The sequence below is a fragment of the Lacerta agilis genome, chromosome 8 (assembly GCF_009819535.1).
Source record: "Lacerta agilis isolate rLacAgi1 chromosome 8, rLacAgi1.pri, whole genome shotgun sequence".
Lineage (NCBI taxonomy): Eukaryota > Metazoa > Chordata > Lepidosauria > Squamata > Lacertidae > Lacerta > Lacerta agilis.
The window spans coordinates 32,323,058-32,339,018 of NC_046319.1; the positions used below are offsets into that span (position 1 = coordinate 32,323,058).

Genomic DNA, 15,961 nt, shown 5'->3' on the forward strand with positions numbered 1-15,961 from the left:
ACACACACACACACCCAAGTATTTTTTCTAGCACAGCACCTGGGATTGAACCTGAAAGTTTATGCATGCAGAGCAGATGCTCTACCCCAAAAGCAAGAGCAATATATAACAGCAGAAAGTGGCACAGAGCATCAACCCCAAGGTAGCTTTTTTGAGATACATTTGGGTAAGTTAAGGCTCCCATCTGCCAGCTCATTTACAAGAAGACCTTGCACATGTAAATCTACGTTTATGTAGTTTCTGCCTTCTTAAATTTACTCACGTTTAATTTCCATGCAGCTGGAACTTTGGTCAAAAATTTACTTGAGAAGTCACCTTACACCATGCCAAGCTGTTGGTTGATCTAGCAAGGTATGATCCACTCTAACAGCAGTCTTGACATATCTGCTACATGAGATACTGACTCACCCCTTACACACCCAATGCATCCTGCAGGCAACTGTCTCCTTACAGTCCCCCAAATACCAGAAGGCCGCTTCACAGCGACTCAGAGCAGGGCTTTCAGTGCACCTGCCTCAACATCCCTGCTGAGCTAGGACAGGTACCCACTACTTCCACTTACAGCAAATAATTGGAAGACATTCTTGTTTTGACAAACTTTCCTGGCTCAATTATTATTATTATTATTATTATTATTATTATTATTATTATCAAAGTATCTGGCCTGGGTACTTATTTGTATTGTTTTCCAAACCACTTTTAGTTGTTTCTGCATTGCTTCTAAACCCTTTTTAAATGGTTTTCATTGTATGACTGCAAGTCCCCTTGAGCATTATGAAAAAGGTAATTCATAGATTCATAATAAGATAGAATAATCATCCTTGATCCTTTTAAAAACTGGAGATGTCAGGGGCTGGACACTACCAAGGAGACCCAGTTCATTTAGCACAGTCTCTCTCCTGAGGTGCATGATCACCCAAGGTCCCAGTTTCAGCTCTGGGCCACACTAGAGGAGGCTTGACTAGATGGATGCTGGTCCTTCTGCTTAGAACAGGCATAGGCAAACTCCAGCCCTCCAGATGTTTGGGACTACAATTCCCATCATCCCTAGCTAACAGGACCAGTGGTCAGGGATGATGGGAATTGTAGTCCCACACATCTGGAGGGCCGGAGTTTGCCTATGCCTGACTTAGAAGGCATGTGCTCCACCCCTGAGTTTAGTTATTCATTATATATAAACAATACAGCCGGGGGCCCATGCATTGCAAAAGCTGTGGCTATCCCATTCAGCTGTTAGTCTTCTTATGCAGACACAAGTGTGGTGGTCTGGGTAGGTGCCCCGAAGGTTGTGGCTGGTCTTTTCAGATGTGTGATGTGGACATTTACAAAGACATGAAGTTGATCTACCTGGCCTAGACCAAACCCTCCAGATGTCCCTATTTTCCAGGGATGCCTGTGATTTAGAGAAACTGCCCTGGTTTCTGATTTGATCCCGGAATGTCCCACTTTTCCTTAGGATGTCCCTATTTTCACTGGAGAAATATTGGAGGGTATGGAGTTATCCGATCCCTGAGCTATCTGAATGCAATCCTGTATTGGGAAGTTTTTATGTTTAATGTTTTATTATGTTTTTATGTGTGTTATATATGTTGGAAGCTGCCCAGAGTGGCTGAGGCAACCCAGTAAGATGTGTGGAGTATAAATAATAAAATTATTATTATGGAATGGGACGTCCCTATTTTCTATGGAGAAATGTGGGAGGGTATGCTAGATGCAACTGCAGTGTGCCATGATTTCTGTCCCTGCTCCACCAGGGAATAAACCTGGGACTTTCCGCATGCAGCACACTTGAGTGAGTTCCTTCCTCCTGCTTCCTAAAAGATTAAACCAGAGATAGCCAATTAGGAACCCTCCAGATGTTGCTGGACTACAGCTCCCATGAGGTTATGCCAGCACAGCCATTGGTCAAGGATGGTGGGAGCTGTAGGCCTAGAAGATCCAGACAGTATCATCTTGGCTATCCCTGCATTAAGGGCATACAATCCTGATTACATCAGGCCACAAAAGAATGGAAAACCTAAGTTATACAAACCATGCAAACATAGAAAACTTATTTTCCTGGCAGAGTACCCCTGCTTTTTAAAAGGTGCATCACAGACAGAAGTTCAACAGGCACGCCTCTGAACATGCAATAATGGAAGAGCTACACAAAAAAGGCATGACTGTCAAATAATTGCAGGAAAATCAATATTATCACAGCAGGTACAAATGAGGTTCGATGTGTGGCCATCGAGAGTCACCACTGCTGCAACTTCGTTATAGGCCCATTGTTGTTTTCATGACCAAGACTGCCTATCTTCAGCCTTCTGTTTCAATAAAATGATTTCCCTTTCAATTTGGGCTAATACTCTTTCAGCTCTAGTGCAATTGGCTATGAATTGAATTGACACACACTCTGCAAATTAATATACACTAGGTTTTAATTACTTAGAGGTTCATAAATGATCATCTCACGCAACCCTCATAGCTTTCCTGACTGACAGCAGGGGTGAGGAACCTTTAGCCCTCCAGATGTTGCTAAACTACCCCAGCAAGGATGGCCAACTGCAACTTTTCGAAGGTCAAAGCTTCCCCACACTTGCATTTACAGAGACTGTGTCTCTGGGGACCAATCCATGCACTGTAAGCTTCCAGTTTGCTTCACAGATGTGCAGCAGTGAACACAAAAATTAGGGCCGGCACGATTGTCATTAAAAAAGAATGTGTCATCAAAAAAGGATTGAGTGAACACAGGACATAGCCTTATTCAGAGTCAGACCATCTAGCTCAGTATTGTCTACTCTGACTGGCAGCAGCTCTCCAGGATTTCAGGTGGGGTTCTCTCCCAGCCCTATCTGGAGATGCCAGGAATTGAACTTGGGTCCTTCTGAGTGCAGAGCTGATGCTCTACTACTGAGCTATGGCTCTTCCCTGAGAGATGACCAAAACAGATCCAAGTTCGGAAAGAAAGCCGAAGGAAGAAGATGCAGCTGCAATTTGATACAGCTCTTCCTCTTCCTCTTGAAGAATGGGGTGGGCACAGCTCTTCACACAGCAAACGACTTGAGTCAAGCAGTCAGGCACTCCTTTGAGTGGGCTGGGCCTGTGATGTTTGTTGGTGTCCTCAGCACCAGTTCAGCATCTTACTCCCAGTCACCACTCCTAAAGGGGAAGGCTCCTCACAGATAGGAGCCAGCACTGCCTCTACTGTAGGAGCTGCCTGACGAAGGGCAGGGGTCCAATAACACAGGGGCAGAACACCTTGTGGTCCCTCCACTTGATCACCGGCTTTCTCCTCCAGCTCTGACGTTTCCTGAAGCCCTGTTGTCACCTCCCCAACCACCTAGGACATTCTCCATGTCTATCCAGTCCCAAATTCCACAATCTCCTCCCACTCCTCTTCAGGATCTGACCATTCTCTCCAGGACATCTCTGCAGGACTCATGACAACCTCTGCCTGGAGAGCAACCACAAGCAAGACAGCATCTGGTGGAGCAAATGTCCGATCCAACATGAAGCGACTTTATGTCCTTACCCTCATCTTGAGCAAGCTCCCTCCCTCCCCTTTGCTACTTCTTCAAAGCCCTTCCTCTGGCTAATTAGCCAACTTTCTTGAGGAGGAGAATCGCTGCCAGCTGGCTAGCGTCCCAGTGCTCCTGTCTGCCAGACACTCGGAGAGCAAGCAAATGTTTCTGTCAATGTCCATTGAGCAGGGGACACAGAGGGCCCAGTGAGCATGGGCCTGCCAGTGACTGCAGAGCCTCGGAATGGTTCCATAACTGGGTCCACACAAACCAAAATGCTAAGCCGCAAGACGGGCTCAGTATTTTCTTTGCTGCCACAGGCAGATTAAAACCCACCACAATAAAGAGAGAGACTCAAATATATACAAGCGGCTTCTGTATTACACTAACAGCATAATCAGCCGCATGAACTTGAGACTCTTTGGATTATTGATAAACAGCCAGTTTCTGCATAGTTGGTGGTTCACAGCATTTGTGGTATTTGGGATTTTGTATTGGTTTGGGGGGGGGTGCTGTTTATTTAAAGCAAACCTATACAGAATCCCAAGTGATGAATGCTACAAACCACCAGCTACAGATCGCCGGTACAAGTCTGTTGCAGCAGTAAGTCTCTTTCAAGTTCATGCAACTGATGTTTGGGTTCTGATTCCTTAGGGGAAGCTCTATCAGGTGCCAGCTTCCAAAAATAATTGTCTCTTGTCTGGCCAAGGGGGTTGTTTAAATGGTGCTGCCTGAAAAGTCAGTCATCACAAGACTTCCACCCACCCACCCACCCCCAAAAGAAGAGGCTTGCAGAGCAAAAAACAATTTTGAGGTAGGTTGGGTTGCATTTTATATAGAAACACAGCTGGTAAAAATAAGCCAGTTTTTCATAAAGGCAGTGGCAGGTTTGAAGGTCATCCTCACAGGATTGCTGCTCGTTGTTTGGAAGGCTTCTCCTGCCCCACAAATCAAAATTCGCTCTCTGTTGCTGGGTGTGGGAAGTTGGATCAGTGGTCCTTTGGCCTGCTGCTCCTGTGCTTGAACATGGTGGTAAAATTTCAGCCACTCCCGCACTGTCACCTTAGGGAGACTCTAGCCTCCTCTTCCCCGCTCTTTGAGGGTCCCCGGCACGTGGCAGAAGAGAATGGGTGAATGTACCTATAAATCTACACTTTTTAACATTTTGCTTTGTCGCTGCAGGTCTTGTTAAGGAAAAGCAGTGGTGTCCCTGTTCTCCTGTTTAAAGAATTGTTTGAAACCTGCAGCTGGCCTGAAGCCCAACTCTTCAATATAGCTCACATCAAAAGGATTTCCACCCCCACCCAAAATTGCCCTATTTTAAATAATCACAGAGTTCAAAAGCTAGCCGATGTTTTCCTAGGATCTCTTAGAAACAAAACAAAGCAAAAAACCCAGGAAATTTCTGAAGTTGAGCCAAGTAATGGCATTTGTGGGGGGTAGAGGAGAGTTGTAAACAACCAATATTTGGGACTCCCAGCCCTGTGTTTTGAAATACAAGAGATCCAGCGGGAATTATGGGGTGTTGGTCCTCCTATTTTTGTTCAGTGGCTGTTGACCAAAATGCAGTAAGAGGTCTGTGGAATAGTGAAAAGAACATTAGGTCTGGATGAAGCCATTTCAGGATCAGACAGGGTAGTCTTGCACAAGCCAGGAAGAAAATGCCTTACCAAAAATAAAATAAAAGCAAAACCTCTTCCGTTCATCCCATTTTCGTGGCATTAAAAATCAGCATGAAAAATTCACACCCACTTTTTGCACGTCTCTCCTAATACTGTATGCTCATTTAAGCATTTGTGCACCTTTCTAGAGCATATTATATATGTTATTCTAAAAAAAAACAAAACACTTTTTTATGCAACCCCCCCCCACCACTAAATATACACATTCCCACCCTCCCACCCATTTTATGGTCTGAGAACTATCCGGTACATTTCAAAATCCAGAGGAGCTGAGGTAGTTTTCTCAGTTGCGTCGATTAATCTATCTGTTGGTGGGCAATAGACAAAATCCCTGGGTGGAGATGGAACCGTCAAGTTGAAAGGATGCCCCTCTGCAGATGCAGATCCCACCAGCTCCCGCACAAAACTGCAAAACTCTGTAATGCTCTGTAAACCACATTTAAGGTATGGGAAGCAAGGTGATCCAGATTAATCACATGTACACCCCCCTCCCTCCATGCCCATATTAAATCATCCATGTTTCAAAAAGAGGTGGGGAGTTGGATCCAACAGACAGGCCAGATCCTCCTGTTCTCCGGCTCTTGGATTCAGCCACCTGTCAATCACCTGATAGAGCATCAGAACGTCAGGTGAAGCATCCATTTGCCCATGTGGAAACCTTTCCCTGCCAGACTAGCTGCAAGCATTGTTCAGCGCTTATAGCAAGTTTCATGCTTTAGGCAGGAACTGGGTTGTGCTACAGAGGTCCACTATAGTTAAGCATCCAGTTCATGCCCCTGAACCCTGGTTCAAGAAGTGGACTGCACATGGGTCTACTTAAGGTCTGTGGTTTGATACAGCAGGACTCTACTTCTATCGCTCTGACTCTCTGCACAACTGTTATGAAGATAATATGAGCTAGCTCCCCACACCCACTATATCATCCTATGCTGCCGGGTAGGAAAGCATGGGATTAAAATGTGATTAACTCATACACATTAAAACCTTATTTAAACATGCATGCGCGCGCGCACACACACACACACACACACACACACACACACACATATATATATATATATATATATATATATATATATATATATATATATATATATATATATGCAATTATAACTACTGTTCAGCTTGAGTATGTAAAATAACTGGGATAATGTGAACAAATTAATTGGCACTTAAGAAAAATTAATGCAAATTAGTTGCATTTCAGAGCATCTCAGCAGAGAGGGGAAGCAGTCAGCAGTTGTGTCTTTTCGCCACAAGATGGCACCTGATGCATGTATTTCAGCCAGAAGCTAGCTGGTGGCAAAACTGAGAAACAGACGTTTTGCCATTCCAAGTTCAAGATATATAATGAAACAATGGTTCCACAGCTAAACATATTTTAAATAAAATTACAAAATACCAGAGCCAAGGTGTGGGGGTTGAGGGAAGGATTGGGCCGCCCCATTAGTGCAAGGTAGTCCTTGAACATACTATACCCAATGCACAGAGGCTAGAGTACATTTCAAACGTGGGACTTCACACAGGAAGAGTCACATGTGCAAACATTTGGGTCTCAAGAGTGATGAAGTTATGCATCAGACGGGGAACCTGCGGTCCTCCAGTTTTACTGGATGCCAACTTCCATAAGCAATGCCGAAAGTCAAAGAAGAATGGGGGTTGTGGTCCAACAACCTCAGGAAGGCCCCAGGGCTCCCCATCTGTGCTATACATTATCACATTTTTTTTCCTTGCACCGGTCTGCCCCTCTGCCATGTATAAACCACCCAAAGAAGATCATGTAAACACCACAGAATAAACCCCTTTCAAGGATCAGGTGCCTTTCAAAGCTCCCCCAAGTAATTTAGACAGCCATAAAAATGATAAGTTTTTAATAAATATGAATACAGAAATAGGATATGGTACAGTCTCTTCTCTGGGAAATTAAGGCTTAATTACAGCAACCCGATATAAAACACTTCTCTAAGCTCTTAGTGGAGACAATCTACCAAGGAGACGACTGCACTCGAGCACAGGATGTTTATTTAACAAAAACACCAGGAACTGTGCAGGCCAATGCAAAACACGCTTTGTTACAATGGCGGAATAAATAAAACCCAAAACCTCAAGAGAGGCAGCCTGAAGAAAAATAAAAAGTTCCACCTTCACGTTCACACAAACGCAGCTCTTCTGTAACCATCTCAGCCCTGGGAGCACGACACCAGGGTTTGGGCACCGTTGCAACGTCTGCGGGAAAACCTGAAACACGACCTAGAAACAAAATGATTCCACATCCGTAGACATTTCGTTCTGTATATGAGAGTGTTTAAATGTTCACCTTTATACAGCTGACATGAGAGGATTAAAGGGACAGTATTAGAATGCCAGAACTACAATGCGCAATTCAAAAGAGGAAGGAAACCAGGATGCGTGCGAGGTCGTTTTTGAGGGGATGAGATATGTAAAGATGACGCTAGTTTGTTTTTTTTCTTCTTCTCTATTTCACATCACAGTCAGAAGGGAGAGTTCACAGAGGCATAACTGCTACGGAGGAACTGCGACAGCAAGTGATGATGATTTGAAGATGGGAAAACCACCACCACAGATCAAAAACCACCACAAAAAACAGGGCTTACAGTATTATATACATCACCTCAACACACACACAGCACTTTTCAATGGAGGCAGCCCAAGTATTGGGATGTATGCTGTCTCACTGTACGTAACACCAGCTCTCACTGCTTTGCTGAGTTTAAAATAAAAAAGGCATTGTATTAAAGGAACAAGGCCCCTAAAGTACAGATACGTTCAATTTTGCTACTTCCCAGCAGAAGCTGAAGCTTCACAAGTTACACGATCACAAACAGTGACTTAGCCACCTCAACCGCATCTCTCATCCTCTTGCACATTTCCCACATGGGCCTTATTTCAAAAAATTTAAGGCTTCTCATAGTGTCAAGTAGCAGAAGCCACAAAAGCAAAGTGGGAAAGATTGCTGCAACAGTGTTCAGAATACAAGTATCGAAACACCAGGATTACGAGCAACAGAACCAGAAAATGCTACAAATGAAGAGGGTGTTTTTCAAAGGTTCAAGAGAAGGAGTCTTCTGCTCCTTTCATAGACCATGTGGTCTGGGGTGGGATAAATGGGGCAGCCATGTCCCCGATTGTTTCCTGCAAGTGGCTCAGACATATTTTGCAAAAGCCAAACTATGGCAAGCCACAGGTAATATCAGGCAAGGTAATCTCCCCTCCATTGCAAAGTATACTTGGGAAGGTGTTTTGCAACAGAACAGGGGAGAAGGGGAGCAGTTCTTAGCTCCGTCCAATGTCCCAGAGCAGTTTACCAGAAAGCAAACACAGGTCCTTAGAGCACTGACGAAGGCCAGGTTACCCTTGATCTAAAGCAATTCCTCCTAAGGGAGTTTTGTTTGCTTCGCATCAAGGGGCTAACCAGGCAAATCGTTATGTGTGGCTGCAGTATATGTAGTCTGGATTTTATAAACAGGATCAAACTTAAAAGATTTCCAGAAAGTTGGACAATTTAAGTTCACAAGTCACAGTTCCTCCACTGCAAAAAAAAAACCCAAAACCCGCCCACCCCCGCATATAGTTTAATCTCCTTCCCAAAGGTTTTTGAAAGGTGTTTGTAGTTGTAACATGCATTTAAATTTGTAGCCTGTTGCATCCACAAGTCTCAGGAACAAACCCTGTGTACTTTTGCAGTGGAAAGTTCTCCTTCCCTCAAAAATATGAATCATCAGAGATGCCAAAAGTATTATCCAACACATTTCTGCTCTTAAATGCTCTATCCCAGGGGTCAGCAAACCTTTTCATATAGGACGTTGCTAATAGATAGCTGGAGAATCTGAAGATAAACAGTTCCAACTCCAGTCGATTTCAGGTGTGTTCCACTTTTCAGACCTTGTGGGGGGCCGGACTACATTTTGAAAAAAAATATGAACGAATTCCTATGCCCCACAAATAACCCAGAGATGCATTTTAAATAAAAGGACACATTCTACTCATGTAAAAACACGCTGATTCCCGGACCGTCTGCGGGCCAGATTTAGAAGGCGATTGGGCCGCATCCAGCCCCCGGGCCTTAGTTTGGGGACCCCCAATCTATCCACTTCACTTTTGTCAGTTAACATTTTACCATTGTCTCACCATGATTCAATTTTACGTCTGGCCTCAGATTTAAAACTGGAAAACTACAGCAATTGATGGAGACCAGGAAGCAGTGTTGTGCCAGGCCCTATTCACACATGCCTCTAGCATAGGCTACCTGCTCAACGGCCTGCAGCAAGTTAAGAACGACCTCCAAGAGAACATTTTGCCAAAGGTGGTTTTCTTTGCTGCACTGTTTTAAATTATTTAGATTTACTGTCAGCTGCCCTGAGCGTTGTGAATACAGTAGAAAGTGTATAAAATGGGATTTTTTATAAGTTGATCAATTTCTCTCACTGTCGGAAACAGTAGTTTTGCAAACTGTTTTGGTATCTTCAGGGAAGCTGGGAAGCACACATACAAACCTTAGGGCCACAGTTAATAGTTTGCAGATAACAGCAGCATAGATGCAAAAGGGAGAACAGTGCAATCTCGTTCTAAATGAATGAGAACAAACACTAGAAAATGTTTTAAGTATAAAAGGTAGCGGTGTTGACCTATAAGAAATATCCCAAAATCTGTATTAGGGCTACCAAAACAGCAGTAAAGAATACAGCAGCTTTCAGAAAGCTTGGGTACTATATAGAGATGTTTGGGTGGTCCTGCAGTGCTGTCAGGATCAGGCAGAGGATGAAGTGGAAGAAACGGGGGGGGGGGGGGCTTGGGGAACTTGGGCCAGAAGAGGGAAGATATCCCCTACCCACTCTGATTTCAGTTGCTTTGAAAGGGGGAGCAGGGATGCTGGCCGGTGCATGAAGTCTCAGTGGAGGCAGAGGAAGGCTTTGATTATTGGGGGGGGGGGAGCTGAACAAGAGGTGGTGAGAACTGAACAAAACCTGGACAGGAAAGTGCAGCCTTTCCTGGTCAGAACCAGGTGCCCCCATTGCAGATGGGATGAGAGACGACCGCCCCAACGGAGCAGGAACTTGCAAACTCTGTATTTCCACAAGACAAGGGAACAAATCGCTCCTCGTCTTCAAAAGCTTGGGGAAACTTTTGTCACTTCTGAATTTCTTTCTCTACTCCTGGATCATGATGCCTGAGCCCTGTGTCTGCTGCTGAGCCTGTACCGTTACTTGCCTGAAGGTCTCTTTTTTACTTCCAAATTAAGAGGCACTGTCTGCAAATTGAGTGCAATTTAAAATTGAACTTGATTTTAAAAAAAACAGCAGCCACTGGTTGTAGCAGGAAAGAGGTTGTGGACTAAGGAAAAAATAAATGGCAGGACAGAATGGGAAAATCAGCAGGGAGGAGGAGTCATGGGGTTGAGAAAGCAGGTGGCAGGTATTGGGGGCTGGGTAGGGGTCCCAGCCATTTCACTATATAGCTCCAGGGGCTTTTGCCACCTCTGCTATATTGCAACAAAATAAAGTGGCAAATTAAAAGTGAACCAACACAAGGTGGAGGTGGGGAGAAGATGGACGATTTCATTTTATGCGACTTAATGAATACACAGTTCGCATCCCAAACCAGGTGGAATTTAGTCCTATGTAGATGATGCAGATATTGCACCCCACGTGTGAGTGTTTAGCAGGCCTGGATGCTTATGAGGCAACCAAGTGTGTGAGTGCAAGCCTGCACTGCAGCAAAACTTCATCCAAAGCAGCCCTAAGTGTCTCTTACTCTCTCCCGTTTCTAAACAGCAACCTGACCCAAGACTACTCACGGTGTCTACCCATTCACCCACCCCAAATTAAAAAGAAGAAGAAGAAGAGTACAATTTCTCCTTGCCACATTCAAATTTTGTTCATACTGGATGTGCATTTAGCTGCTCTTTTTTAAAAACGAAATACTTAAGGCAACTACAACAGGAGATATTTTTTCCCACTGCAGAGAACTATTAGACTCAACAGTTCATAAAAATATTAAATACACTACAAGATACTTGAAAGCAAAAAGTAACTTTTTGTATGTACTGAGCAGCAAGTCAAATGGTCTGAATACACAAAGACCTTACTTAATCCTTTTAAGATGATAAATGTGTAAGCAATCTCAAAAAAAGAGAAAGAAAATAAATTCAGTCTAAAGCATCAGATTCCAATTTATAGACTACAGACTTCTGAGCCAATGATGTTCCCTGAGGCAAAAAGCTGAACATACTGTCAAGGGTGCCACCTTGTGTCTTGAACCTATTAATATTATGCATGGGTGTCTGGAGAGGATATTTTATCCCAACAACTTGAAGGTATGTATTGCCCTCTCAATTAAAATGCTGTCAAATCCACCTCACAAGCAAGGTGCACCTGATAGTCCCACACAGGCAAGCAGAATAAGGACAAAGACTATTTTTGGGTAGCCGACATGGTGGACTTCAACTGTTATCAGGATTCCCATCAGCCCCAACCAGCCTGGCCAATGGTGACCGGTGATGTAAGTTGTAGTCCAACAGCATCTAAAGGACACCATGTTGGCTGCCCCAGCCTATTATTCTGTACTACCTTGATTGGCAATCACACCAACTGTAGGGAAAACCACAGCAACAGAACTTCCTCACCAGTAATGCCTTAGCATAGTGGGTGGTGAACATCATATTCCCTCAAAGAAAGGCTGTGGTGTACAAATACTACACGGCTGAATTCCTTATGTGACCTAGATTTGATTTTTACACACACACACACACACTCACACACTATAGAAAAATACACTTTTAAAAGGTTAGCTCTTTAACATCCCTGCTGTTTTTGAACCTTTCTAAATCAACTTTGCCACCTTCTTTTTACCAATCACAGCTGCAAGTCATAGGATGGTCTTTGACTCTCAGAAGTAAAATTACACTGGAGTCAGAAGTTCCAAGTGACTGGGCAGTGTCAGGGCGGGGGGGATTAAAAAATCCATAAAAGCAGACATGTGGGAAGTTTGCTAAGGAGTTTTCCAAACGTAGGAGAATACCAGAGTATAAGAATCAGTTTTTAAAAAGCAAACTTCAACTGAAAGTCAAGCTTGAACACAGTGCCAATGTTAATACTTTGCAAGCATGGAATACCTTTCAGAAGAATTTTATGTGGGTGCGCCCAATATGGAATGAGTCATCCACACAACCTGCTCAGAGATGATCCTGCAAACAGCATCCAGTTCACAGAATAGACTGAGTGAGTTGTGTGGATGAAGGAAAACACCGCAATGCTTCCAACTATGGGAATTAGTCTAAACACCAACTTGTAGCTGTAAAACATTTACACCAGCTTAATCTTCACCGTTTTCCAGCAGGCAACCATTAGCTACAAAGGGAACACTGAGCATTCTTGGTCCAGGGGAATACAACGGAGGAAACAGACAGCTAATGCGTTTTGCACGCTCACTCAACACAATAAAGACGTTTTGTTCCTGTTGTGATTTAACTTATACCAGGTCAAAATAAGCAAAACAAAAGCCTCAGTGCCAAGATTCAGGCCAGCATCCAGTGTATTACAGAGGTGAAGTGCCTTGATTGTACAACCTATACAATGCTGGAGAAAACACACATATTAATACAGTCCTCTCCCTTAGGCTTTGTGGTTCCCTGGATGAGGTCTATGCAGAAAATTCCACAAGGCAATTTTGAAACACATAAAACTTCACTCCATGTACACAACTCCTCTGAAAATGCAGCCTAAACGTTTTAATAGCTTCATTTAGACTTTTATTTTTTTTTTTAGAAAAACCCTAAACGCACGCACACACACACACACACTTCCTAGAGTGCAAAATGCTTATTAAGTACTTTAGCAACAGAACATTGCATTGTAAGGTTTTTTTCACCCCTTCTTTAAAATATGCACTTCTTTTGCCATAGACGTTTGCTTTCCACCCCCTTTGAAGCATCCATTGCCGGCAACAGATGCACGAGCAAGTGCGCCGACAGTCCTGCTGAATCTTCTTGGGCCACAGTCAAGTTGCTGGGAAGCTGCTTCCCTTCTTCCAGTCGAAAACTTTTCACTTGTACAAGCTCATGGTTGGGCTCTGATACATGCACATATAAGCGTCACAAAGTAGCCTTCGTGCACAGCCTTGAATTCTTCTCGAGTCCAGAGAATGCAATTCCTCAAGGGACATTTTCAGGTATTCGCCAACTTCTGGGCATGGAGTCACTTGAGGGATATTAAAGCCATTCTGTCCTCCTTTTGAGAGAAGAAGGAAGAGGAGAGGGCAGAGGAGTTAATTCAAGGGGGAGGGGGACACATAATTCACTGCCAACTATGCAGTCCTGAGACTGTAGCCCCCCATTGGTGTGCAATGGTAAGGAACATGAGTTCTTCTTGATGCCAATTAAATCTCCACCATGTCATTAAAAAAAAAAGTCGTAAATCAGTTTGACATTCGATTATAAATCTATTTAAATGCCAATTCTCAACTTCAGGTCCCTACTCTACATGACCAAGGAATGAAGACAAAGGATAGGACTGAATTGGGGTGGGCAACCTGTAGCCCTCCAAACGATGACAGACTTACAACTCCCATTATCCCTGCCCACTGCTGACCGGGGATGACAGGCGTTGAGAGTCCAATAGCTGGAGGGCCACAGCCTCCCTATCTCAGGGCTAAAGAGAGAGAAGCAAGCTCAATGTTTAAGCAGGTGGAGGCACTGAGAGCAGGAAGCAGTGGCAACCCCAGATCAACAGATTAGCAAGAGAAGATTGTGGCTGTTTAAAAAAAAAATCCCCCCCCCCCCTGTAAGCAAATGCTTCTTCATTGGAAGGAAAGGTTGCCAGGTGAAGACATGTACTGCATCCACTCAGGAGACATTTGTAGTATACAAATTTCCCTTCTGTGTATACTCCACCTATTATAATTATCATTTCCCCAGTTACTGGGTTTTTTAAAAGAGCCTTATATCTGAAGGTAAGCTCTTATAAAGGGCACATATTCTGCGCATGTCTTATGCTGGACTCAAAAATCTCACATCCATTATCCATTCATTTATCACATTTTTACCCTACATTTCTTCCCAAAGGCGCAGGGTGGCATACATACTTTTGCCCTCCCTTGTCTCTCCACAAGAGCCCTGTGAGGTAGGATTGGTGGGCGAGTGCCAGGTTCAAGGTCACCCACTGAGTAACATGGCAGATCAGGATTTGAAGGGCTTGAAGTCTTGACACTCACCACTCTATTTCAAGCTTATTTTTTACTATATTTTGGTTTTCTATTAACACTGCTCATTCATAAGGGAATAAAGTATTAAACAGAGAAGGTTCACTACGTTAAGTTTAATTCAATTTACACTAGTGGCCAAAATTGTGGAAGCCTTTTGGAGAAAGTGTATTTCCGAGGTTACAGTTAAGGTTACTCAAAGCTACATGAACACCAGAGAAAGGAAACAAGGCCAAATGAACAGACATACCATCCCGATCAGCCATGCTGTCAAAGAAGAGCCAGGCAGAGTCCCCCTTGCCGTATTTAACGAAAGCCACATAGTGGCTTGTCTCTATACAAAGAACGGCGAATAACTCCATCTTCTGACAAGGTATGCAGCCGTGTCTCCAATCCCAGTCTGGTAAATCTTTAGGGAGTGACACTGGATTGAATTTATGACTCTGCCTTTTGGGATGAAGGTGAACCTGTAATTGACAAGGAGGGTTAGAATAAGTTTTTTACAAGGTCATCTTCTGCCTTACTGTTTTCTGAAGGAAACCAAATCTCAGTTCTCTGAGAAGGCACCCACTGCCCCTGGAGAGATTCCTGGCACTGAGCTCTGAGCAGACACCAGTCCCAAGACATTCTGAAAGAGTAACTTACTTGAGTGTTGCAGGTTTTGCAAAACTGCTTGATCTTCCCAGCAGAAATGTCGGTATCCTCGTAGCATTCTCGGCATTCATACATTGCAAGTCCTCCACAGATACGGCACTGCCTAGGAGCTGTATTTAGCAAGATGCAACTATCAAAATTGTGTATGAACAGTGGAAGCAGCCATCCCTTCAAAGCATGAACATGTTAAGACAAACATAGGCATGCCTTAATATAAATAGGGGGGAGGGGTGCTTTTTATAGCAAATCATGATTTTGTGTACAAAAAAAGTGGGCTGAACGACTTAACACAGTTTGATATATTGTTGAAACAGAACAAGGCGACACTCCTGCAAGAATTTCTCCAACACTGAAGCAAAAAGAAAAGCAACAGCCCTGTTTACAGCACACTATATTTCACTCATGCATGTTTATAAAAGAAATGCATCCGTGAAATAAATCTCTACTCTGCAGACACAAGCCATAAAGAATTCCTTCAGTTTTAAGTTCATGCCAAAAAACCCAACTGGTTGGTTGAGGGAAGGTGAAGAAAATGGATGGAATGCTTCCATTCATAATTTTGATGAGAAAAAGAAAAGACTTTTCCAAAGGGCTGCACACAGAAATTAAGCCCAGTTCTTCTTCTATTAACAATTAATAAGCTGATGGAGAGGAAGAAGAACCCGAAGGCACCCAAAGTACCTCTGAAACTTAGCAGAATGGATAGGATGGGAGACTGCCAGGGAACTCCATACACATCTAGAGTGAAGTACTAGTGACTTGCTAGATGTTGCTGGACTACCATTTCCTACAGACCCACTCAGGTGTTAAGATCAGCAAAGAGACCCTATTGGTCATCTGACAACTCCCAAAAGCTTGAAGGGGGGTTAGGTGGCAGCCCAGGAAAAGGTATTATCGGTGGCTGCC

The 15,961-nt window shown here is 43.7% G+C and overlaps 1 protein-coding gene across 1 annotated transcript in view; it reads right to left on the reverse strand.

Annotated features, from left to right (window-relative positions):
• Positions 1-12,710: 12,710 nt before the first annotated feature.
• CYLD (CYLD lysine 63 deubiquitinase) overlaps positions 12,711-15,961 on the reverse strand; it is a 28,688-nt gene continuing 25,437 nt past the window's right edge. Inside the window, 3 exon segments of the mRNA XM_033156816.1 lie at positions 12,711-13,431; positions 14,652-14,868; positions 15,047-15,165. Coding sequence (XP_033012707.1) covers positions 13,247-13,431; positions 14,652-14,868; positions 15,047-15,165 — 521 coding nt within the window. The 3' untranslated portion in view covers positions 12,711-13,246.